Below are 25,914 nucleotides of genomic sequence, written 5' to 3' on the forward strand. Positions count from 1 at the left end.
CTGCAGAAGTTATTTTAGTTGGCATATCTGTCACCTCAGACTGTTTAAATAATCAAAATGAAAAGTCACGAAAACCTAAAGGCACAAGGCCTTTGTCTTACAAAGCACTTGGGCACATTTATTAACCCTGAGGCAAACAGGACCACTCTGCTGCTGTGTTTCAGCCTCAGTGGCTGCTCTGAGCACGTGCATCCCATGCTTTGACTTTCCCCAGCTTTCCCCAACAGCCATGCATAAAGGAGGAGATGTGTTTTAGGAGATTGTCAGTGATATGCTCTTACTAAAGCTATGGGGATTTTGTCTGTGATTCTGTAAATCTGTAGCTTTGTGCTGAAATAGAGCTGTTAAATAGCAGATGAGCATTAAGCTGTATCTTTTCTTCTAGCCTGAAACTTTTGAGCATCTTTTTGTCAAGCACCCTGAAGCAATGTCATTTGAGCCTCTGCTTCTGGAACCAGAAATAGTGCTGGAAGACATCAGTGTTACTAAAGCTTTGAAACAAGACGACACACAAGATTTCTCAGCAATTGATTCCACGTTCACAAAAACTGAAGACTCTGAGCACGACTCTGCATGTCCCAGCAGCCATTTCAGTGGTCGCAGCTTCTCGGAGTGCTCCCCCAGTGCCCCGATCCCTGCAGAAACAAGTCAGTCCAACGTTAAATACGCCACTGTTATCAGTAACTCCGGATCAGGTGGGCTTTACGAACAGAAGAAGAATCCCAGAAGTGGTTTTGATAGGTGTTTTCTAGCTGAAGACCCCTTGGCTGCAGGTGTTTGCTCAGGTAGCTCCTGGGAGCTGGGAAGTGAGGAGTTCCTCCTGCTGCCTGACCAGCCTGGCAGCCGGCCCTGCAAGACCCTTTCCCTTATCTCTTCAGAGGGATTTTCAGAGCCTTCAGATCAGGATGATGCTTTCACAGATGGAGGTAGTCCCGAGCGAGGTCTCTGTTACCTAGGGATAACGTCATTGGACAAAAGAGAAAATGCCATTTTTTTAACAGAAAGTTCCAGACTGATGTGCCATTTCCATACAGCTGATCTACTCAGAGGTGTGGGGTTTCTTCAGAATACACCTCCTAATTTAAATGCATTTCTCCAGAGCAGCATTAAAGCCATTGTGCCATACGTGCCCCAGTTTCGGATGACTGCTGCCAAGGTGCAAGAGACCACAGAGAACAGCTGTTAAGCCCTCACGCCTTAATTTGATGCTCTTTATGGCTTTCTAAGTGTAGGTATGTGCCCTGTTTTTCCCTCTCTTCACTTCTTTTAGGAAGGCTGGGTAGCTGATCCTGTGCTTGAGTGACAGGATTTTAGTAGGAAGAAATTCCCCTTCTTGACCTAATTTTCAAATGTGGGGCCTTTTTAAATATAATTTATATATAAATATATTCAAAGGTTTTCTATTGGCCATGCAGACTAAGTATACGTGTCTCTCCATTCAGGAGTAAAGTATCTCTTCATGCATGTTGGCAGACTTTGAGTGAGCTTGCTCTTGTTCCAGGTGTTGTGTGGGGAGCCCGAGGCAGAGACCTAATCCATAGTGAGGAGGTTGATGTGGAACGTACTCAGATTTTGTCTGGGAGAGAAACTCATGCATGCTGTGTCACTGGGGATGGTTTAGGGGGTGAATGCAGCAGGCTGAGCCCATCTGGATGTGCTGCAGCCACTGATGTGCACCTGAACCACAGGTAGGAAACAAATGTGCCAAGCACAGAGTGCATACGGTTGTGGGCCCCCCTGATGCACTGATGGCTTTGCTGCTGTCTGCAGTGAATGGAGCCTGCAGATATACAGATGGCCCGAGTGAAAGAGCAGTCAGAGTCCTGCAGTTCAGTTATTGGAATGTGACCAATGGAGGCAAACTTGTGGCTGTTTTCCTGTTGTCTCTTTTGAAGTCAAGTCTCTTTTAAAGCAGAAGCATCAAAGAGCTGTAAGAGGGGCTGTGAGGTTGGAGGCATGTGCTGAACAGCCACTGGTGTATAAAGGAGAAGTGGCTGTTCCAGTGGCTGAGGGCTGCAAGAAGAGGAGAGGAATTAAAATTCTTGTGGCCCCATAATTGTGGGGCGTTACCTGGCTAAAATGGAGTGCTTGGAAGTGAAACAACCACATTATTGATGTTGAACACAAGATTCTGGTACGAATGGTATCTCAGCAGAGCTAACACTTCTTCCAAACCTATTCCATAAGAACCCACAGCAGAAATGGCAGTAACTTGATCCAGAAATCCTGTGTTTTATCTGCATCGAGCTCGCCTGTCTGTGTGGATGTGAGGAAGTCAGGTTGTCCCCAGGAGCCCTGCTGAGCTCAGCCAAAGGGCTTCAGCTGTGAGGAGGATCAGGTCCTGCATCCCAGTGGAACCTTCTGGGATACGCAGGTAAACAAACCCACAGTTTTGCAAGCCAAATATATTTTTTCTACTTTATAGTTGGGAAATATTTTTGTATACATACTTTTTCAAAGAACTATTTTGGAAAGCTGTGACAGATGAAAATATTGCGTATTCCAAAGCTAAATTTATGTGAAACTTACTTAGGCAATGAAAAACAAAAGGGCAAATTCATCAACAACAATGAATAGTAGAAGTGTGAACGTGTATTAGTAACAGGAAATCCTGTGGAGCAAAAGGGACCAAAGCAGGTACATATTTGCACTTGAAGAAAAGCTTTGCAGAAAGCCCATGCTGCTCCTTCTCAAACAAGCTGCTCGCCTGGCTCTTGCTGGGTGCCTCCATCTCGAGTGCTGAATGTGACACAAACGCACTGGTGCAAAAAACACACTGCGTAGGAGGCAGCTGACCAGAGCTGCTTATTGCTTGGAAGCAGGACTGAAGGAAAAGCCTCAAGTCTTGAAAAGGAGGCTGTAGGGTGCAGCAGATGCCACAAAGGCTGACTTGTGGCTGCTCAGCTGGAACGAGCTGCGCTTTGGAAGGTGGCAGCAAGAGTGACACAAAGCTGCAGTTAGCAGCCAGGAGAATGCTAAACTTAGAATCCACCTGAAGAAAGAAATGCTGGTGAACCTGATGTGGCACAGCTTCAATGTGCTGGGAGCGAGCTGTGCACTGCCCTGGGTGTGGGCTCTGCTCTGTGCTCTGTCCTGTAGATTTGGCACCTGGCGAGGCCATGAGATGGACAGAGCTCTGCTGCCCGCCTCCTTCCCCAGTGACGCTGCAGGGATTCTTTGTGCTGCAGCTGAATTTTGGGTAGACGACCCAGATTTTTGTGCTTCAGCCATCTGCTCTGCTCTACCTGGGATGGGAAGGCACTGGGATTGCTTGAGCTACTGTTTTGTCACTGCTGCTGCAGTGCAGCCGTGCCCCCTCTGCCTGGAGGAACACTTCCCGGCCTGCTGCAGATCTCTCAGCTGGGAAGTGAGCAGTGCAGTGCAGCTCTCTGTAGACCAGAATAATAAAGGCATGGTTCATCGTGAGCTTTGAGTCCCTTTAATTCCACTTCCTGCACAGTTTTCTGGTTGTGTTTGAACATCTTCTTTCTTGAAAAATAGAAATATACATTGATTTTATCACTGACCACCGAGCATGTGCTCATCCACTAAGCAGTGACAGGAACAGTGCTAAGCAAGGTAGTAGTCCACGGGGTGAGCCCTGGGGGCTTTCCTGGGCTGCAGGGATGTGATGGCTTTCCTGGGATGGGCACAGGGGAGGGCAGAAGATCCTGTCTCCTCCGTGCAACGCTGGTATGGCTCAGAGCTTGAGGCAGAAGGTGCTCTCTGTACAAAGGTGAGGGGATAGCAGTAGGAGCTGCCCAATGATTTCTATCTCTGGGAGCCTAGCCTGTCCTGGATGCCTCACTGCCATCCCTGTCACTTTATTTCCTGATGGCCAGAGCAAGTGTGCTCCATAAAAAGCCAGAGTGTTATGGTATGTCAGCAAAAGAAAACACGTGATGTATAATTAGTGTATGAGCAAGCAATTTAACCCCAGGTGCCTTTCCTAAGGTAGTCTCAGGCTATGCCTCCAGTCCCTATGCTCCCATGGTGCAGGTGAGCCTGGGCCCTGAGCACAGCAGTGTGTGTCTGTTTGTAAAGCTGCCTCTGGCATTTCTCCTCCACCAAAGGGGCCTTTGCTGCTGCTCTCAGCCTTCCTTCCCATCTGCGTCCAGCCTGAAGCCACACGTCTGCACCCCTCATCTGCTGCCTCTGTGCTGCCTGGGGAGCCTCAGGCAGAGGGCGTTTGGGAAGCTGGGCAGAGCTGGGGCAGCTTTTTCTCACCATTACTCTCTCTCAGCTTCAGGTCAGCTTTTGTTTAGCAGAGCCAGGTGCCTCCTGTGCCACATCAGATTGCAGGGATTTTATTCTGTGTGCAGCAGCCTCCTGTTTTCGCAGGGCAGTCAACACACTCACTTTATGCAGGAGCAGAATCCCATTTGCCCGTTGCAGGTTGTGACAGCAGCAGCTGTCTGGGCTCAGGCACGTGTGAGATGGCTGTGGAAGCGCTGCTGGGGCAGCTGGGCTCCTCCCGATCCACCTCTGTGTTCGCTGCAAAGAATTCTGTGTCAGTTCCTCTTGTGTACCACTGCCAGTAAATGGGTCACTGTGCAGCTTTTTCCTCTACGCTTTTTTGCCATGGCTTCATGGCACGAAAGGCCTTTTCAGTTTAAGCAGGAAAAGCAATTAGGAGGAGCCACGTGCAGCTTCAGGAGTACATATTAAGTCTAACATTCACCTCTTGCAAATTAATTTTGAAGAGCATTCAGGAGTATAGCTCATTTATCTAAGAAAATGAATGGAGCGTGTTGCCATTCCTTTTACAGGTCATTTGCAGCCATAATTAAACACCCTTTTTTAGTGCGATTGATGTGTGAAGCAGCGAGGAATTGTTTCCCATTTTGTACAGCTGTAGTTTGTTGTCTGTCGTTGAGTCACGCTCCGTCTCACCAGCCTCAGTTCTCCCAGTTTGTGTAAAACAGGCCCTGTGTTTTTCTTTTCCGCTTGCATAAACTGCAAACTAATTTCTGAATGCAGCTTTCGCTTCTGGAACATCAATCATTCTGTGATCTGTGATAATTTACAGCGATAGTTTCCAGCTGAAACCGAAACACAGCCTTCTACCAGTGTCAGATGTTCATTGTTGGTGCCAGCATTGAATGGGGGTCTGGCTGACTGCACACAGGGTGCCAGCCCATCCTGCCCCTGCCCGCAGCTCCCTGGGGGTAGCATTGGCCCCAAGCTGTTACTCACACTGGGAAACTGCGAGGAGCAGCGCCTTGCAGCTCACTGGGATGGGACCCGGGGAGGGCAGAGCTGCAGTGCGGGATGTGACTTCGTGTCACAGCTGAGGATGGTTTGGGACAGAGGAAGGAGCCCTGTAGTATCAGGAACTCCTGCCCTATACAGGATGAGGGTGAAGAGAGTGAACAAAACACCCCTGCCCCAGAGCAACTTGACAACTATCTGGTGGTGAATCACACCTGCTGATTATAAAAGCTGCTTCTTTATGACTGTTGAGCTTTTTCTTTATGAGCGTTCGCTGAGCAAAAGAGAGCCAGGGCCCAGGGCTGGGCGCATGGAGCAGCTCCAAAGTGCGGCACCGTGGTGGCAGGGTGCACGAGGGGTGCAGGTGGGATGCAGGTGGGTGCAGGAGGGGTGCAGGTGGGATGCAGGTGGGTTGCCCTCAGCTCGAGAAACCTGTTAGATTTAAAAATACAAAATGGAACAGTGTGTGCTTCCAACCGTTACCCAGGGTGTGCTTCTGCTGTGGATATTCCACTTCCTGCATTCCCTGTTGCAGAAGACCTCATCAAAATGCAGGTTTCTACTCCATCCTCCATCCTGTTGCTCTCCCAGCAACAGGAGTTAATTTTGTCCATCTGCAGTGCAATCACAGGGCCCGATGTGCAGAGATCTCTCCGCTGTGTGCTGGCAGAGCCCCAGTTCCCTGTGCCTGACCTCGCACCCCCTGCTCCCGCAGAACCACGGAACGCTTTGTGTTGGAGGGGACCTTTGGGCCCACCTAGCCCCGCTCCTGCTTGGTTTTGGCAGGCGTCATTAAAAAAAAAAAAAAAAAGGGAATTGTCTGTGTGAGACTCTAATTAATTAGTACCCATCAGGAGCTTCTGCAAGAGCTGTCATTGGCAAAGAGGGGAAAGGCACTGAGAAACTCTCACTAGGAAATCTGCAAATCAGTCTCAATGGCTCATGAAATACTGCAGTGCCCTGCTGCTGGGGAGGGGGTGGGAAAGCCAGTGCTGAAGGGAGGTGGAGGGAGGGGCTGCTGGGGGCTCCAGTGCTGCTGGGAAGCGTTGGGCAGGAGCTGAGGGTGGAGCAGTGCACGCCTGGTTGTGAAGTTGTCGCCAGCAGCAATGCACAGTCACAGGCAGGTCACTGAGTGCAAACTAGGCTCAATTCCTATCCCTGAAAGCCGTTTTTAAAACCATTTATCTATTTAAGTCTGAGCATAAGGACGGTGGTCAGCACTGCGCATCTGCCCAGGGGGTGGGGGATCACCATCCCTGGGGGTGTTCCTGAGCTGTGGGGATGTGGGCAGTGGGCATGGGGGTGGGCTGGGGAAGCTGAGAGGGCTTCTCCAACCTGAGCGGTTCTATGATTCTATGACTTCATGCCAGTTAACAAACACAAAAACTTTCTGGTGTTACTTTTACAAAGCTGCTTCTCAGCAGAGAAACTCATTTCAATATTGAAACGAGTGGCTGTCAGCTGTGTCACTTTGTGAAGGAGAAGGAATGGGATGGGGAAGCCAAGGAACAGACTTGTTCTTCCCAAATCAGAGCTGGCAAGGCAGTGCTGGGAGACGTATCCATAGGTGGGCAGGAGGCACAGCAGAGGCTGGAGCTGCTGCTGGAAGGAAGCACTCAGAGACTCCTTCAAGCTTGAAATGATGATTAAAAATCTGGGCTAGAAGAAGCTGGCAGTGAAATAATCATTTAGTCTTCTGGCTGCCTAATGTGAGGAGCAAGCTGCAGAGTGCTGATGCTGTTTTGGTAGAACAGCTTGCCACTGCTTGCCATCGCTCTGCTTCCAGCCGCGTGGCCATGAAAACAGCGGCTGAGAAACAGCGCTTGTCCAGAGCTGAGCGGGGACACATCACCAGCACTCCTAAGGAAATAACAACTCTCTTCTAAAGCAAAGCATCCCATGTAGACTTTTATGGCTGCAGAGAGATTACTTCCTACAGCGGTACCTGAGGGATGCCTGCTGAGTTTGTGTTCAACCCACAGGATTTCGAAATGCGCTCTGAGGATATATGCCACATTTTGTTTGCATTTTGTCTTATAAATGTGGGTCCCTTCTGCTCCTTCTCTGACGAGTTAGATATGAAAAGCGATGCTGAATTAGGAGCCCTGTCCTTATCGCTGTGCGCTGACTAACATCCAATTTCCTGTCAGGGCTCTCAATAGATTGCTCTGTGAGCCACGTGGAGCTATCGAGCTGCGGCAGCCGCTCCTGCGTTGGTGCGTTAGTGAGGTTAGAACTGCATGAGCATTTGCAGAGATCTACATTCACCGTATCTGGAGATATATTTCAAAGCGACTGCCGCTTTGTGACACTCTCAAAGGGCCATTGAGGGGTGACGGTGGCCAGAAACACGAGGCGGACTATTGGCGATGTCTGAGGCAAACGGGAAGGACGTGGTGCAGGGGAAAAATGAGCTCTCAGCTTACTCAGCTGTAATGAGCAAAGGAAGGAGAAATTCTGCTTTGATGCTGTAGACAGCATGGGGAAGAACAGGTTTGCCCCAACGCACCTGTAGCACCCAATGCTGAAGCCCTCCCTCCTGCCATCACCGCCAGCCATCATCCAGCAGCTCTGGATTTCGCACTCCTCTGCGGCTGCTGAATGCACAGAAATCACAGGGGGCTGCAGGGAGCGAGGGCTTCCTCGGCTGTCACGTGTGTGAACAAAACAAACCACTAGAACTGGGTTTAAATGCAGCACCCAGCTCACAGCCTCCCTCTTGTCCTGCCTGCTGTCAGCGTGGCACAGACAGTTTGCATTCACTGCTCTAAGCAGCTGCTGTTTATTTGATCATGTTTCCATCTACCTTGTTTTTGTTGTATCAGCTACTGCCAGGCTAAAACACAGAAGGTTTTGTTTTCTTTTAATTGGATCTGGGTTTTGTAGGTAAAATGCAGTGCGTGGTATCTTGACTGAATTAGGCACATAGTTTGGAAGTGATTTTCTAAATCTCGCCAGTGAAAAATCTGGATGCAAACAAGAGAGGAAGATAAGACCTTATCTTTGTAAGGCTCTTATGTGCAGGAAAATCACCTCCTCGTGCCTCTATCAGATTAAACCCGCAGCTCGTGTGGCTGTCCTCTGTAGCCACACGATTACAGACGGCCCCACTGTGTGTGCTTGTGTTTGCTCACCGGGCCACTGTGCCAAGGTGAAGGTGAAGCAGCACTGAGGGCTTCAGGTGTCTGTGCATGAGATGAGCTCGCTGGGGCTGCACTCAGACTCATGGCTCCTTGTGCAGGCAGGCAAAGGCAGGAACGCCTCATGGAGAACAAGCTGGGGATGAGCTGCAGGTAAGGAGCAAAGAGAAACACCTTAATGAACACTGAATGGTGGCAAAGGCTGCTCTGTTCTGACTGCAGCAAGCAAGGCAGAGGGTACAGACAGCTGCTGCTGGTTTGTGCCCTACTGGTGCTGTGGTGTGAGCCAGAAGGGGAAAAGCAGAAGGTTCCACTCCTGTAAGGCCGCGATCCCTTTGGAGAACCAAATGCCATCAGTCAAGGTGAACGCCTGGAGGAAGGCACAAGAAGACAGGAGCACGGATAGGCAGCAGAAAGGACCACGTGCACTCTGCTGCTCGGTTTGTCTTGAGAAAAACGCAGCAATGTACAAATGGAATCGTAGCCCTTAATTTGCAATTTGAAGCCATCTGTAGCTCAGGTCTGATAAAAGTGCACTGGGAGCTGAAGGTGTCACCCAGACACCTTATGGACTGCTGAGATAAAAGAAGTGTCACAGACTGGCGGACAGCCATCTGTCTCACTGCACGCTTCCCAATCAAGACAAGAAAAAGGAAGCCAAAGTCTGCAGAGGTGCTGGTTTCACTCCTTGTGGCAGTGTGAAAGATGGGATGACACTGCTGTACGTGCCTCTGTATCTGATAGAGTGACTCTGATGTGGCTTTTGTCATCTTCACTGGTAGGAAAAAAAAAGCAAATAGCTTTGCAAGGTGAGAGAACTTACGAGAGGTGGAAAGGGAAGGTGAGGGGTAGGTGAAAGCTGCAGGCACTCAGTGTGCATCTGGCTGCCCCTGGCCTGCAGCCAGTGCTGTGTCAGTTACAGCGTGTCTTCTGGTGATTCACAGAGAAACACACTGAGAACGTACAGTGGGCACCAGCACTGCTGATAAGCATCGTCTGCTGGCACACACCTCTTCCCAGCACATCCATCCTCACTATAAATGATCTGAGAGCACAGATCATGCAGTGAACCGGCACAGGGTGCTGAGAGCATCCACGGGTCCCCACGGCCCTGGGCAGCCCCACCTGAGCCCCCATCTGCAGCACTCAGCTCCCACCTGAGCAGTGCTGGGGGGGACCCGCCTGCAGCTGTGTACAGACGCAAACCCACCAGCACAGTGCTCAGCCTCATCTGGCCAGGGCACAGCTGCCTCGTGGGGCTGGGGCTTGGAAAGCTGCCTGGGGGGAACGGTGAGAGGAACGAGGAGCCCATCAGAACAGACACAAAGCCCATAAAGTGCAATAGCTGTTGGTTTTTGTTTTGTTTTTTTGACGATTTAAAATGGTTTCTCCTAGGCAGCTGTAAGGAAATGGTATGCAGAACAGATGATTTGGATGAATATACATCCAGTTCAGGTTGGTGCTTTGCCAAGACCCTGCCAGAAAAAATACTCTGTGAGCAGAATTGTGAATAGCTGAGGTGGGAAGGGCCCCGGGGACGGCTCCAGGCGGCAGCTAGAGCAGCGTGCCCTCCGGGTTCTGAGAGCTGGACAGTTGGAGGTATAATTTACACAGACATTCCTTTCTGAGGAGAATAGCTTGTATAAGCATCATCACTGGGGATTTCCACGATTGATGTGGGAACAGAATGTCCCACTGAGGGAATGGGATGAAATTTCACTGAAATTTGTGGTTGAAAAAGGTATCTGTTACGGATAAATATCTTAATCCTGTGTTTCATAGGAGTGTTGACCCATAATATTTGTTCCAAAGTAAACTTGTTTCCCTATTCCAGGCAAAATATTAATGTTTAATTACATGAAGGGGCTGAATACTGACACTTTGCAAGAACAGCCATTTCCCAGTGGATGAAGAATGCCAGCTTTGGTGTCAGGGCGTTATTATTTGCGTGTTAGGTGCATTGCTTGTGATTGGACCGGTGTGCTGGATGGATCTTTGGCTGGTTCCTTTGTGAAATGCCAGGGCCTTCCAGCCTTGTCTCTTATGCAAGATGTCTGTGGCTATTTTTTTCACAGAATTCATCACCATCTAGCCAGCAGAGCAGCCCCCCCTCCCGCAGCTCCATAAACTGGGCGGGATGCATCAGCGCCGGGAGTTCAGGCTGGCAGCCAGCGAGCCCTCACCAAGAGGATTAGCTATTCTGCTGCAGGTTTCCCTGCCATGTCAGCTGTGGCCCCAGCCCTGGCTCTCCATTTTCCCCTCTCAGGGATTTGGATGCTCACGGAGGGCTGGGCTGGCTGATTCAGCTCCACGTCTGACAGCGCTCTCACGGATGCTGAGGGGGAGGAAGAGGAGTGCAGTGCCCTACTGGTGGCTGTAAGCAGGCGAACCACAGAGAAGCTGCAGAACACTGAATGGCGTCAGCTCCTTCCCTTCTGAACACTCTGCCTGAAAGAAACGGCCCTGTCCTGTCCTCTGTGCTAAGGGTTGTCCCCTAACCCTCACAAACCGGCCCTCTGGGCGCAGCACTCAGGGTGCTGCCTTTTGGTCCCACCATGGAAGCAGCTGCTGACTCTGGAATGGAATGGATGGGAATACTCAGCTTTTCCAGAGAGGGCATAATATAACCCACCTCCCGATGATTTCTGCAACAACCCTTCTGTTCTGAAACGTGGAAGGTAAATTTCACTGTCTGATCACAGGAACACAGCCTCAGCTACACCTCCTGTAATGTAATTCCCCTGTATTTGATGTATATAAGAGCTCCTTCAGCCTATTTCAGCTGCAGTGGAAGAGCAGAGATGGGAGCACAGACATTCATTAATTATGCCCAATGAATTAATTCACTGATCTCTTACAGTACTCAGTGTATTCCTTGCCATTTCACACTGCCCTTTGATTCTCCTACCAGTCCTCCCACCAGCTTTCACCCCAGGCTGGCACCAAGGCCTCTATGAAGAAGAGCTGCAGAGATAACAAAGCCATTTTGGTGCACAAAGTGGGGGCGCAGAGATGACGCTGTGGGGGGAGGCAATGGCTCCCTTCTCCTCTTGGTGCTGGCAGCAGCGAGGGATCTCCTGCCCATCCCTTTCTGAGAAGAGGAATTTGGGAGGGATTCTGGGGATGGCACAAAGGATGGCCCCTGCAGGGGCAGCTCTGGGGCTGTGCTGCCTGCTGGGAGCAGAGCAGGGCAGAAACTGCAGCTCAGAATCCATTCTGCCAGTGGTGCTCTCGTAGCACAGCCCCAGCTAGGCAGCTAGAAGGATGGGGAGGGAAGTGATTTCATCTCAGAGACAGAAAAAAATTCCCTTTTCCTCTGGCAGTGAAATGAGGGCTGTGTTCCCCTTATTTTTAGCATTGCTAATATCAACCATCCTCCTTCAAAAGCACATTTGCTTTTACTCCCTTTCTATTTTAATAGGAAACTTATCTTCTTTTTACTATGTTGACAGCCCCTCACTGAAGACAGTTATTCTATTCTATACAAGCTCTCCCACCACATTTATCACAAGGTATCTGAATGCATTAAGCAAAATGACTAACATCTGCCAGCTTATTTTTTCTCATAGTCTCCTCAGATTGGAAAGGAAAAACAAAAAAAAAAAACAAGAGAAGAAAGGATAAAAAGGATATAATAGCATCCTGTTTTGGTACATGGGATTTTTCCCTTGTCCTCTTTTACATACATATTACTCTCGTGTTTTATTGTGAAGAAAGCAAAGCTTGAGAAGTGTACACTTCTCATGGAGCAGGATGTGGTGGTATTTAATGGCATTGACCCCTCAGTTCATTCCATGCCCTCAGACTGATCCTGTGACAGTTCTGCTGACCACAAAACCAAAAGGTCTCTCCATTGACTGGCAGCAGCGGTGTCAGTGATGCCCTCCACCCTGGGAGGGCTCTGAGCATGAAGCAGGAGGTGAGGACACTGCACTTGATTTTTCGCTTTATGAGGAATTAGAGCAAAGTCTAGGATGGTTCCTGGTGCAGCTGAGGTGTTCTGCAATGCCCTGTATGCTAGCTGGAGTTTGTGAAGTGCATCATATGAGAGATGATGAAGGCATGAATAACTGCAGTAAAGTCATCATACGCCAGAAAAGGACAGACTTGGTAAGTCATCACCCGCAAATGACGGAAAGCATTACTCAGACCCTGGTAAGTGAGAGCTCAGTGCCAGCATCACAGCCAGAAATACTCTCAGCTTGCTGCCGGAACTGACCACTTGTGCATCATCTCCACATCACTGGCACTCGAGTGCATCATCAGATTTCAGGGCGCTGATTAGCAGGGGACCCCATTAGTGAGGGGTCCAGCTGTGGAGGAAATAAGTCCTATCACTGTGAAGTGGATGTCCCCTGTCAGACGGCATCCGAAGCCTCTGAGTAATTATCTTGGCAGTTTCTGTGTGGAAGGCAGTGGGATCCCAGGGTCAAAAGCTTAAACATGAAGCGACACAGGAGAATGAGAACAGATGCCTCCCTCCTACCTACTAAGGAGGAGATCACCTCATCGCCGCCCCTAGGCTGTCTCATCTCCACGCCTTGGTCTAAATTTGTGAAGATCAGATTCAGAGAGATGTTGGGAGGTGGCCTTCGGGCAGCTCTGCGGGGGACAGCACAGGAATGGAGAGGTTTGGCCTTGCTCATCGGATGCATGACATGACGTGGCCCAGTGGGATCTTCAGGACTTGCCTGCTAACGCGTGTTTGAGGATTAGCTAGATTCTGCAGAGAGTAACAAAAGCACTGATTGTATCATACTGCTCTACCTAAATCATATGCAACTTTTCGGAAAGCTGGCAGGGTATCAGTCAGATTTATTAGTCTTAAGCCTTTTAGGGTGTTTAGAGCTCACTGACAATGACATGTTCGTGTTCACGAGTGGTATCTGGTGAACAGCAGTAAACTTTGCAGCTCTCAGTATTCTGTTCCAGTGAGATTATGAACACTCAGGGCTGGGGAAATATCTTAATGCCATGGATGTGTTCTCCAAGTAGGCTTGGCAGATTCTGGAGAGGAAGATAAGAATAACACAGCCTGTGATATGGTCACAGAGTGAGCCCTAAGAAATTTCTTAATTTCGTCCTCCCCATGACAGCCTTGCTATCAGCATTTGAGCTTCCAGTGGGGTGCCAGAAAGCCGGAGATCTGTGAAGACAGGAGAATGGCCAGCTCTTTCTGTCCTGGTGATGGCTGCCCTGGCCAGCTCCTTCTGTCCACTGACACACTGCGTCTGTGTCACTGCTTGCAGATCACTCACTGAATCAGGATTACTGATGTGCCTCGTTGCCAGGGAATTAGTAGACACTACCCACTGTCTGAAGGCTGTGGGGGCCCGAGAGCAACATTCCTATTTCCTTGGCTTTGTAGTCTAGCAGACAAGGCTGACTTTTAGCCACTTGAGCTATTTTACTTGTCCTGTCCTAACTTACATATGCTCTGCGCTTTCTTAGTTAAGCAGAACTTAAAGAGGACTTACCTAAACGCTATATAACCAACAATCAAAGATTTAACTTCTTGCCATAAATGAATTTTGATGTGTGACTCTCTGAACAAGGCAGCATCCAGAGGGAAAATTCACCTTGCTTCTACTCCTGTGTGTAGCCAAAAACTTTCTTTGCAATGGCAAAAAAGAGGGTTGATGTGACCCTTCTATGTGCAAGTAGGGTCCTGGGAGTAAGAGTGGGAATATGGTTTATGGAAATGATAAAGCTGTTATCAGAACACTACAAATAGTTTTGCAGCCCACATTCTGTAAAAGGTACTTACATGTTTTGAGAGGCCTGGAAAGAATCACAAAAAGACATATTTGAAGAGTGGAAGAACGCCATTATAATGAATTTGAAGTGCTTGATCTGTTTATTTTATCAGAAAGAGGACTAAGCCATGGCTTGATTAGCATGTTAAATACTATAAAAGAGTTGTTGGTTCAGCAGGGAAGGGCAAAATAAGAAGCACTGCTTGAAAGCTGAAGTCAGAGAAGTTCAAATCAGTGCGTTGTGTATTTTGTTGCTGTTAGTGAGCAACCAGTGGAACAGCCTACTGAGCGGTGACTTCTCTGACGTCTGATTTTGGGGGATATGCTTTGGTCAAATGCACAGTTCTGAGCAGGAGGAATCTGGTGAGATGCAGTGGCTTACGATGCACAGCAGGTTAGATCAGATCTGACGCTGGCTTAGCTTGGCTTTTTGGAGACTTGTGTGCCTTATTCTTTCTGAATACTGCAGAGGTTTTCCCTACTGTAGGGTGCAAACCGGTCTGTGTCCATCCATGTGGGGCTGTGCCTGTGGCTGTAAGCCACCCCAAGGCTTTCAGACCAACAGTTTGGTCTCAAGCAGAGCTCCTGCATGCGCTGCCACACAGGCTGCTTTGGGCACATCAGGAAGAGCTGTCCAAGATAAAGTGGTGCCAATCTTTCTTTTTTGAGACTGCAGCCCTGACAGGCTAGGAAATGTTGAGAACAGTATTTTATTGGCAAAGGAAAGGATGAGATGATAAGCTGTAAAGGTGTGAAACGATTCCAGAGAAATGCTTTACAGTTGCTTTAAAAATCCTGCCATTCCCAGCATCATGGCTGCCTGCCTCTGTAATCTTGTTTGTGATATGAAGTAATGAAGGAAACGCAGCACATACCTGAATCATCATTTGAATGACACCTATCAGCAGTCTTGCACTTTTATTTTTTTATATTAGATGTACAGAAATAAATTTCAAGAAAGGAAAAGAGTGAAAAAATGAAATTTTTGCTGATCATTAGTAACTCATCTTGTGTGTGCTAAAAGCTATCTAAGTGTATTTTATGGAAATCTAACAAGTGGTTATTAACTCTTCATTTCACCACAAGGCAATGAATAGCTCTTCATGCAATCTCTTCCCCCCCTCCGACTCCCCCTTATGATTGTGGTACAAAACTTTCATTCAATATTGTTCTCTTGCACTGCACTGCATAAAGGCTGGTTTATCAAGATCTGGTGCAGTCTGCCCTGAATCTGTGGGACACTGGGTGATGAGATAGTCTTCGAGCACGAATTAAACAGCAGCTTTCTGTTCAGATTTCAGAGACTGCAGTCATTACTCCCTGAAATTAAGGGTCTGTGTCCTCTACAAATAGTGAATTTAACTTGTAATTCAAAAGGTTTTACAATGAATGCATTTCATTTTTGTATTCTGGATTCTGAGGTTTTGGGGAGTTGGAGCTGCTCCTTTAAGACTGTTAAACATTACTCCTCAACTATGAAGGCAAGAAAATTACTCTTTTCAAAATGTGAATTAACTGACATTAGACTACTTTGGAAGCCAGGCCTTTGATGAAGACCTCAAACATCCAGAGACCTAGCAACACTGCTAGGATCAAACAGACATTCCTGCTGTACCAGCCCACATGAAATGACTTCTTCCAAGCCTCCACATCATAGATGTGTGGGGTGCTGTGACCAGCCCTGTTGCATGGCTGCTCCCTCAAGGCAGGCTGCACTGTTTGCTACCGCAGCCGTTCTGCCCAGGGTGGCGTGGAGCTGTGCGTACCTCCATGTCCTGCTGCTGCCGTGCTGCCGTGTCACTATGATGCCACTGCCTTGCTGCCGTGTCACCATGTTTTTGCCTTGCCAGGGGCCAAGAGCCGGGGTTCTGAGGGCCACGTGTCCTAGAACCATAGAATCACTCATGTTGGAAAAGCCCTCAAGCCCTAACCCCACCCCCTCCCACCCTCCCATGCTCACTGCCCACATCCCTCAGTGCCACATCCCCACAGCTCTGAACACCCCCAGGGATGCTGACCCCCACCCCTGGGCAGCTGTGCAGTGCTGACTGTTCTTTGGAGCAGAGATGTTCCCCAGCATCCAAACTGCCCCTGCCCTGCACAGCATGAGGCCGTCACCTCTCATTACATTGCTGTTCCCTGGGAGCAGAGGCTGACCCCCCCTCGACCCAGCCTCCCGCCAGGAGCTGTGAGGAGCAATGAGGTCTCCCCTGAGCCTCCTCTGCTCCAGATCATAGAATCCTAGAATCCTTAAAGCTGGAAGGGACCTCTGAGGGCCATCAAGTCCAACTGCCCTGCAGTGCACAGGCACACCACAGCTAGGTCAGGGTGCCCAGGGCCTGATCCAGCCTGGCCTTGAAAGTCTTCCAGGGACGCGGCATTAACCACATCCCTGGGCAACCTGTTCCAGTGCTCACCACCCTCACTGAAAAAGATTTTTTCCTTATATCTAACCTAAATCTAACCTCCCTGAGCTTGAAGCCATTTCCCCTTGTCCTGTCACCACAGACCCCACCAAAGAGTTTGTCCCCTTCTTTCCTGTAGCTCCCCTTTAGATACTGACAGGCCACCATCAGGTCACCTCACAGCCTTCGCTTCTCCAGGCTGAACAGCCCCAGCTCTCAGCCTGTCCCACAGGAGAGCTGCTCCATCCCAGGGATCACTCCATCAGCTCTGTGTCCCTCCTGTACTGACAACTCCACATCTGAGCAGAGGTGCAGGATCACCTCCCTGACCTGCAGGCCACGCTGCTTTTAGAATCATAGAAGCGCTCAGGTTGGAAAAGATCCTCAAGATCACCAAGTCCAGCGTTGATGCAGCCCAGGGCACGGCTGGCTGTGTGAGCCGTGAGGGCACACCGCGGGCTGCTCTCAATCCTTTCACGCCCCAGTTTGTAACGGGGGCTGCCTCGAACCAGATGCCAGATTCTGCACCTCACAGCGTCGTCGTCCCTCTCTGGACGCTCCAAGGCCTTTCTGAGAGCGGGAAGCCCGGACCGAACGCGGCGCCGAGCCGCGGCCTCAGACAGCCGTGAGGGGCCGAGGCGCAGCGCGGGCTCAGCGGGCAACGCCGCTCTCCTCACGGGCGGCGCTCGCCCCTCCCTCCTTCCCGCCCGTTGCGGAGCGCCCGCTGAGGTGAGCCCGCCCCGCGCCCGCGGGGGATGGCGCCGCTCCCTCCCGGCAGCCCGCGGCCGGCTGGGGGGGGGAGCGGAGCCGAGCCGAGCCGAGCTGAGCTGCCGGCGCAGCCCTGGCAGGTGGCGGCCGCGCTCGCTGCCATTGCCGGCCGCGGATAGCCAGCCGAGCAGCGCGCTGAGCTCCGCGGCGGAGCTGCGGAGACGACGCGGGGAAACGGCGGAGGTAAGCGGCTTCCCGGGGCTCTGCCAGAGCGGGCGGCCGGGCTGAGCGGGGGCTGCCGCAGCGCGGGGCTGCGGGCGGAGCTCCGCCGTGGGCAGGTGGGTACGGAGCTGCGGGGCCGGGCGAGTTCTGCGTGTGGAGTCGTGCGGTGATAGGAATGGATGGGTTTTTCTCGGGGGGGGGCGGGAAAAAAAGGTTTTCTGATGAGGGGAAATATAAATATCCCTGTCTATTTTGTCTGGTTTTTATTGGGGCTACTCGTTTTATTTTGGATGATATGAAGAAAAGGGAATGTCAGGGCTGTCCCATTACAGTGGTCTGCTTAAATCAGTGTCTGGGGCTGAGGGACACACGGACACGGGACACACGGACACGGGACACACAGACACGGGACACAGCCAGGCCAGCCGTGTGCTGTGTGCCCAAAGCAACCAGTGTCTCCTTGTGGCCCCTTCCCAGCTCAGCCCCCCACGCGTGGATTTCTCTGTGGTGTTTTCCCTTCTGGGTTCCATGCATCACATTTGCTCACATGTGGTTTGAGGCACTTTGTTGTTGCGGTTTCCCTTTCTCAGCTCAGTGAGGATGGATGGGGAAGTTTGGTGTTCCTCCATAGCAGGGAGCGGGGGGAGCTGCCTCCATCCCCGTGTTGGGGGGCGAGGAAGGAACGCAGCCTGGAAGCACCCGGCCCTCAGCAGAGGCCTCGGGAGGAACGGCACCACGGAGGTGAGAACAGAGCATCCCATGAGGTCCCTGGCGCTGCAGGGAGAATTCCTGGTAGATCCGTGTGCTACCTTAGCAGGATTCGTGCTGTGAGGCGTTGTTTCCTTCTGAAATGCTCCAGGGGAAGCAGCAGTGAACGAGCTGGGGAACGGCATGTGCGGGTTTAGATGCAGCTGAACAGAGGGCTGTTGTGCTGCTCTGAGACAGACCCTCGTGCAGAGCTGGTGGCCGGATTGTGGACAAATCTCTGGTTTATAGCTCAGCTGAAACCTAAGCTCTTTAGTACAGAGAGCGCTTTCCTCGCCCACTATGAAGCACGCTGGCTGCATACAGCAGATTATTTGCAGTAATTATCTGTTTCTTGTGTCTGATTTATATTCGTGATTTATTGATGTGTTACCACGTGCCTGCTCAGGTACTCCCAGTTACACCTCTGTCTTGTTCTACTCCCACCTTCGACGCCTGAGATCCCAGTAAACGGTTTTAATGTAATATTTAAATCTGAGGCTGAGCTAAAATATGAGGTTTGGCCCTGCTTGGCTGCTGCTTCCAAAACCGTGCTGAGGTTGAATTTGCAGCCAGGTACGTAAACTCAAGCTCAGACTGCTGTGTTGGGGATGTGGTGGTTCACCAAATCCTGGTTCCACACTGTATGAATGTTTGCAGGTAGGACCCTTTCCTCACTCTGGTAGCAGCCAGGGTGCTGCAGATGCATCCTGCTTTCTTTCTGTGCCCCTCAGCTTGGTGCTTCCCAGCACTGAGCTCCAGCTCCAGCCCTTCCTTATCTGATACTAAGATCCTTACTCAGGAGTCTGTCTTATCTCTCAAGAAGCTTATAACAGGTTAGCTGTCTAATCATCTCTGAGCAGTAGTCTTACTTTAATGTTACTGCAATCAACTGTCTTCCATATTTAATGTGGGAACTCTGCATGCAGTTGTCAAATCCATCCTTTTGTGGCAGGTTGTAGTGCTGATAACTCAGCTGGTTGGGATGACCTGTTTCACCCAAACAGACCTGGCCTGGAGTTACCGATGCAGCACAAGCTATGGCTGTAGCTCCTCTGGTTTCTCTGTAATAGCCCAGTGTGTATTTATTACCTCCAGGAACTTGAGTCTTGCTGACCTGCACTGAAATGCATCTGGTTTGGGGCATTCTGTACAAAATGTGCTCAGCAGCTGTGCTGTATTGGGAAGCAGCCTCAGCATCCAGAGACAGAGATAGAACTCACTTTCGTGCCACTTCCCTAATGCTGTGCTCGTGTGTGGAACAGGCAGTGGGCGTCCGTGCCCGGAAGGGAACAATTAACTTTGTTCCTTAGTTTGGCTTCTGTTTTGTGATGTGCAGCTTCCCGTGCTCCTGCAGCACGAGGAGGGTTTGTCAGCCTGTTGTTCTGTGTGTGATGTGCTCACGATTTCAGGTGTTGGATAAATACATGGCATGGATCTGGTGGTTTCCATGCATAGAGAAAAAATAATAACAAAATGGTGTGTAGAGTTGCCTTTATTTGTTTAAATTAAATGTCCATTGTGCAGAAAATAAAGCGTGCAAGTCTTCGCACTAGCTCCATCAGTAAATGAAACTGTATAATGATGGCAGCGGGATAAATATAGCCCCAGCAGATGGAAAAACTATTAGAAAGGCGTAGAACTGATGATGGGAAAGAACTTCCCTAAACTTGAAGGCTGTTGCAAACAAATGTGTCTGCATACATTAAATATTGCTCCTAAAGCACAGGGATATTAATCTGATGGTATTACTCACGCTCTGTGTTGTGATGGTTTTTATTATTTTTTTCTGTATTTCTCTCGCTTTAAATAGTTGAAATAATTTGTCAGCTTCACTTTCAGGTTCTTACTGCTGGAATGTTTTGGTTTCAGGCAGTGTGGAGGAATGGTTATTTAGCTGTTGTAGGTAAAACATTTTAACTGCGCTCCTTAATTATGAAAACATTTCCCAACTCTGAAAGCTTGTTTAACATAAAAAAAAGATTGAATTGATAGTATGTCTCTTCTTGCTAAAAATATGCCCACAAGGCCTGTTTCTCTTTCCCTCTTAGAGCTGTTCTGTGGCTGTATGGTCCCGTGGTTCTGCTCTTCTGCAGCCCTTTGTGCAGTGCAGTCAGGCTGGTCATGAGGATATCTGCACACAGGGTGGTGAGAACACCCTGGACAGCACTGGAACAGGCTGCCCAAGGAGGCTGTGGATGCCCCATCCCTGCAGGCACTCAAGGCCAGGCTGGATGTGGCTCTGGGCAGCCTGGGCTGCAGGTTGGCGACCTGCACACAGCAGGGGGTTGGAACTGATGAGCACTGTGGGCCTTTGCAACCCAGGCCGTTCTGTGATTCTATGATCTCTTCCAGAGGGCAGTGCCTTAGGGCAGGATGGGTGCTATAGAGAAGGTAGGCCAAGAACTTTCCTCCTTATCACGCAGGAACAAGTAGGCATGCAGTGGGATTGGTTTGTTTTTCTGAGATATGTAATTAGGCTGAAGGACTGTCTGCCAGAGTGTTCTGGAAGCACAGAACCTGACTGCATCCAAAACAATTTCTGTCCATGGCAGGAGTGTCCATAAGTGTACGAAACTGCAAATACTAAAGAGACAAATGTGGGGCTTTAGAAGAGATGTAAATGTCTGTCCTTCGTAGCTTAAACCAGTCCCTGGGATGTGAGGCTCAGAGGGAACTTCCCATGAGAGCAGCTTATCCTGTCTGCCAGCAGCGGAATTTCTTGCGCTTCTGTTGAAGCATCTGGCATCTCTGTTAGTGATGGGAGACAGATTAGTGGATCACGATGGATTAGATCTGTGGCTATTCAGATGCTTAAAAAGTGTAGTTTTGTAAGTGCACGTGTCTGCTTCGAGTTTGGCATTTTTTCCTGTTTGTGCACGTAACAATACGCTTTGTGCATGTTGATGTTAAGTCAGGGGTAGAGGGTCCAGAAAAGTCCCATGTAGCTGTCCTTTTTTCCCTTATCTTTCTATGCGGTGAGTTGTTTTGTTTGTGTTTCCCCCCCTAAATGATGCAAAGCCTTCACAGCCCAAGTGCAGGTCGGTGCCGTTCACGGCTCGGTTGGTACTGCATAGAATGAGCTGTGTGATGCTGGAAAAGGAGCTTTGTTTGGCATGGAGTTATAAACCCTATAAAACATTTCCTGATGAATCATCAAAGTCTTGAGAGCAGGATAAGAGCTGGTGCTTCCACAAGCAAGTGGCTTGTGATGGGCACTGGGACAGCCCAGGGGGATGGACTGCGTCTGTTTGGTGCCAGGATGGCACAGGGATGATATGAAATTGCTGTTAATTTCTGTGAGGTTAGGGTAGATTCTGGTGGAGCACAAGTACCTGAGATACAACATAGCATAAAAAGCCTTGGAAAACAGGTGAGATCTGCTACGAGTCCAGTTGTCATTTCTTTTTGTTCTGTGTGCAAAAGCTGTACAAGTGCTAGCATAGCGTATCACTGAAATTGGTCAGGGATTGGCAAGTTGACCGCTCCTTTCTGTAAGAACCAGCAGCAACAGGGAAGAATGCTTTGGAGGAAAAGGCTGGGTGAGATCGTGGTTGAAGCCACAGAAGGGGCTAGGGCTGGGTTTCTGAGGCTGGATTTGGAAATGGAAGTTGCTAGCACGCAAAGAAGTGCGATGAATTCTGGTCCTTAAACAGGGATAGCTGGAGCCAAGTAGGCAAATGGCTTTTTGATGGGCTGAGCCTTGCTGAGATGGAGTTAAGTTCCAGGTTTCCTGCAACTTGAGGTGCTCGGATGTGTCCCATTAGACAGTCACCCTTGTCAGCGGCAATTTAGGGACTGCTGAATCCCAGCAAGGGGACTCTCAGTTTTACAGAGCCTGCCTTCCAAAGGCTGGCATTCAACCCTTGGCACTGCCAAACCCACCCTTCCTTGCCTTACTGGCTTTAGCCTTGGGAAGAAGGAACTTAGATGTTCCCTTCTGAGACCTGATTGAGTTTAGCTCTAGCAGTCCTGCCCCTGTGGGACGTGTCCTATTGGGCGTTAGGCGCAGCATGGGGACACAGGAGGGTCCTCCAACCCAGGCGGTGGGACCAGCTCCGAACAGCTTGAGTCCCTGGGGTGTTGTGTCCAGGGCTGGCAGGAAAGATGAGCATGACCCAAAAGAGCAGCAAGCTTGGTGCATTTTTATACCGTTGATGAATTTAAACCCTCCGTACAATTCTTCAGAAATAGCTTCCTCTCTTTGCACTTGGTTCTCTGAAAATGATAGCTCTAAATTGATTGAGTCTTTTAAATTTTCTTTTTATAACTGAAACACAAGTTAATGCAGAGGACCTTTCCTTCTCAGACTGTGGAAAGCCTCTGTGATTCTGCTGTTGGCTGACCAAGACATCTCCTAGCAGTTCTGTGTGCCACTGAGCTGTGGGTGATTGGATGAAACACCAGGGTTTGCCTGTAGGACACAGTCTATCATGTGTTAAATGAGTTTCTGAAAGCAGCCGAGAGGTGGAGCCCACCAGGGTCCTTTGCAGTGCGCTGCAGAAGCTGAGGCGACTGATGTATTTGTTTCTGGGGTGGCATGAATGGTGCATGGGAGCGGATGGAAGCTCTCCTCCGTGTTTGGTGTTATGCTGCAGGTCTGTGGGAGCACAGGGATACAAGCTATGAGATGGTGCTTTTGAGAAATATTTCAAATGGCATTTGCTGACGTATACTTCATTTGCAATTAACCGTTGAGAATGTGAAACTGGCCCCACTTAGCTGCTAAATAGCTGACACGTACTCCTTTACTCTCTAATTATGTGCAGCACAGCTGATAATACCCTTACTTTCGCCAGATTATAAGCAGCAGGTTTTTCAGGGAATGGTGGCTGTTTGTGGCTAAAGGCATGTCTTCCAGCTACGTATGGAGCCTCAGTGAGCAGCAGCAGAAGTGAAATGACTGCAGTTAATGCATCAGAGGTAATAAACGAGTGACTGAAAGGGTAGCCAGCAGGTACTAATACCCTTTCTAACAAATGTTTTTCAACCTGCACAAACTGGGATACGGATTGTTGGCGTACAAAATCCATTCCTTCGTTACAGACATCACAGGCATTCAAAACGTGTTGTAAAACAACATGGTGAGCAGAAGCTTTGTCCTGCAAGCAGAAGAGCAGGAAGAGTGAGAAGGAAGAAAAAGAGAGGTCATCTAAAATCAATTTAAGGAAACTATCATAGAATCAGTGGTTGGAAAAGATCTCTAAGATCACCCAGTCCAGCTGTTAACCCATGCCCACCGTGCCCACCAGCCATGTCCTGCAGGGCCGCATCGATGCAGCCTTGAAGGCTGCCAAGAGCCGGGCAGGCAGGCAGTAGGGAGCAGCTGCTTGCTGGGACTGTAGGGTAGCTCTGAAAGCCACCTCTGGAAGATGACTTTTAGATCAGGAGATGCTGAATATTCCTCCTGAAGCCACAGAGGAGCCTGTTCTGCTGGCGGCGTTGTGCAGGCAGCAATCAGCTGGAGTGGCTGTGCATCTTTTACAGCTTTCGAGAAGCTGCAGGAGATTGAGTGAGAGCTCAGCGCCAGGATTTCCTTCTCAGTATTCTTTTAAGTGTTTTTCTTTTCTAACGGTGTTTGTAAACATGTAAACAAGCAGAACCTTTTCTTTGCTAGAATAAATAACTGTGCTGTTTCCATTTTTGCTTTGTGCCTGAGGTCCTGAGCACACTCGGTATCGCTGACAGACACCAGAAGCGGTGCTGCTGCTGGAAGCAAATCCAGATAATGAGGCTGTGCTGCACCTGCAGGTCTGGGCGCTGCTGGAGCCACAGTGCTCCCTTTCTGACATAAAGGATTGGGTTTGGGGCACACACTGTGAAATGCACGTAAAAAGGGAAGAACTCTCTCTTGACAGGAAAGTCCGTGCTACTCTTCTTATTGCTTGACGGATTTGAACATCTGAGTCGTGCTGATGGATGTGGATTGGGTGCTTCCTACCTGCACGATGGGCACCTGCTGAAAAACGTTTTCAGAGCTTCGGGTGATGTAATGGTATAACAGTTCTACGCTCTGAAAAATACATTCTTGCCATTGATTTTCGTTTCATTCATGCTTTTGTAGTTCAGTAATGGCTTGAGGAAGCAATAGGCTGCATACTGCTTGAATGCATTGCACCAGAAGAACCTTCTGAAGTTGTCAGAGCACTTGTTAAACGGGAAAGATAAATCGGGAGTGAAGCTCCTTGCAAGAGGGATGCTTTCAAGAGTGCTTATAAATAGTGTGAAAACGGGGACTTCAGGAAGAGAGGAGCCTGAAATGATTAATCCTTGCTAGTAATCACTGCTGAAACTACGAGCCCAAATAAGAAAGAGAAAATGATCCAATCTCACAAGAGCTCTCGAGAAGAAAATAAGTATAAAACATATGGAAACCTTCAGGGTGAAGCTGTGCTGTTTGATGGGATTCTGTTCAAAGAAAATGCTATTGCTACGATGCACGCTGTGCTCAGGAGTGCTAATCACAAATCTCACAGTGCCTGTGTGTGGTGCAGCATCTAAACCCACTGCTACCTATTTTGGTCGTACCCCTGGAGGAAAAGGGATCCGTACATAGCACATCTATAGTCACTAGAGACATCAGCTTGGAGAATGGATGCTGAAATAGCTCAAGGTTCTCAGTTTTTCCTCTGAAAAGGGCTACTGGTGTTCTGGGTTCACAGTAACACTAGCTATTCTGGGATAGGAGGCAGAGAACGTTTTGAACCAGGCTGTTAAGTACTCCTTTGTGAGCTCGGATTCAGCTTCTTCCAGAAGCTCTTATTGCTGGAGAAAGCTCTCAGGGTATCTAGGGTACATCTTATGGGATTCGGGGAGGAGAGCAGGGATCTCAGCCCAGCATCCTTGGAGCTCGTTAGGTGTCTGCAGGGAGTCCTACCCCGAGGTTTTCATGAGGAGTTCTTGCTTGAGGCAGCACAAAAGCAGTATGTCATCGGGGAGGTCTGGACAAATGCCCTGCTGTGCTAACAATTAGCATGCTGCCAGAATTCCCTTCCCCACTTTTTCCTCAACTGCGCAGGGTTGGGAAGAAATACGAGTTTTCTTTTTCTCAATTTTCTATTTTCTTTCTAAAACAAATTCAGAAATTTCCATTACGAATCTCCACCACTGAACTTTCCTCCTGAGTTTGGTGCGTACGTAACCAGTCCTGAGCTTTACATTTCTCTTTCAGAAGTGCATTTGCTTCCCTGAAATCCCTGCCAGTACCATTCGTGTACCGCTGCTGCTGTACCTGCTGTCTGACCGATGCTTCCCCTGCTCTGGAGGTGAACTGGGCCGCTGTGCTTTTTCACATTTTTCCTTCATTTTTGTTCATTTCTGTACTTCATGAAGGAGCCAAAGGACTGTTTTTCAAGCGGTCACTGGTGTATCAATTCAATTACAAACCAAAGACTTTAATTGCCTTTTCTCAGGAAGGCAGGAAGAAAGCAGCATTCAAATGAAATCAAGCATAAGAGCTGTAAAAATAAATACTTGTTTACCTATCGCTTAATGTGCTTCTGGAGCCTGTTGGCAAATTCATGGGAAAACATTCATTTATTAAAGGGGAAGAATAATCAGATCACAGGGAAGCAGGCAGCTGGTTCCTTAGTCATCCACTCTAAGTGTGAGAGTATTTCACACGAGTACCAGTCTGTGTAGACCAATCTGGAACTGCCCTGCTGGCTGCTGCCACGTAACCTGGTTGTAAGGGAAATGAATTGCTCAGCTCTGTTGTGTGCAGTGAGA

At 49.2% G+C, this 25,914-nt stretch overlaps 2 protein-coding genes across 9 annotated transcripts in view; both read left to right on the plus strand.

The window, feature by feature from the left end:
- LEPR (leptin receptor) overlaps positions 1-15,400 on the plus strand; it is a 45,470-nt gene extending 30,070 nt beyond the window's left edge. For 5 of the 8 annotated variants that reach the window (XM_085231037.1, XM_085231040.1, XM_085231043.1 and 2 more), the window contains one exon: positions 386-3,426. In XM_085231037.1, coding sequence (XP_085087163.1) covers positions 386-1,186 — 801 coding nt within the window. In that variant the 3' untranslated portion in view covers positions 1,187-3,426. 8 annotated transcript variants of the gene reach the window in all.
- A 1,838-nt stretch (positions 15,401-17,238) lies between these two features.
- The window catches only part of PDE4B (phosphodiesterase 4B), a 148,173-nt gene continuing 139,497 nt past the window's right edge, over positions 17,239-25,914 (plus strand). The window contains exon 1 of the mRNA XM_085231097.1: positions 17,239-17,463. The gene's annotated coding sequence lies outside the window, so the exon portion shown is untranslated. The remainder of the gene's footprint in view (positions 17,464-25,914) is intronic.

This window comes from Meleagris gallopavo, chromosome 10, assembly GCF_905368555.1.
Source record: "Meleagris gallopavo chromosome 10, MGAL_WU_HG_1.1, whole genome shotgun sequence".
NCBI lineage: Eukaryota > Metazoa > Chordata > Aves > Galliformes > Phasianidae > Meleagris > Meleagris gallopavo.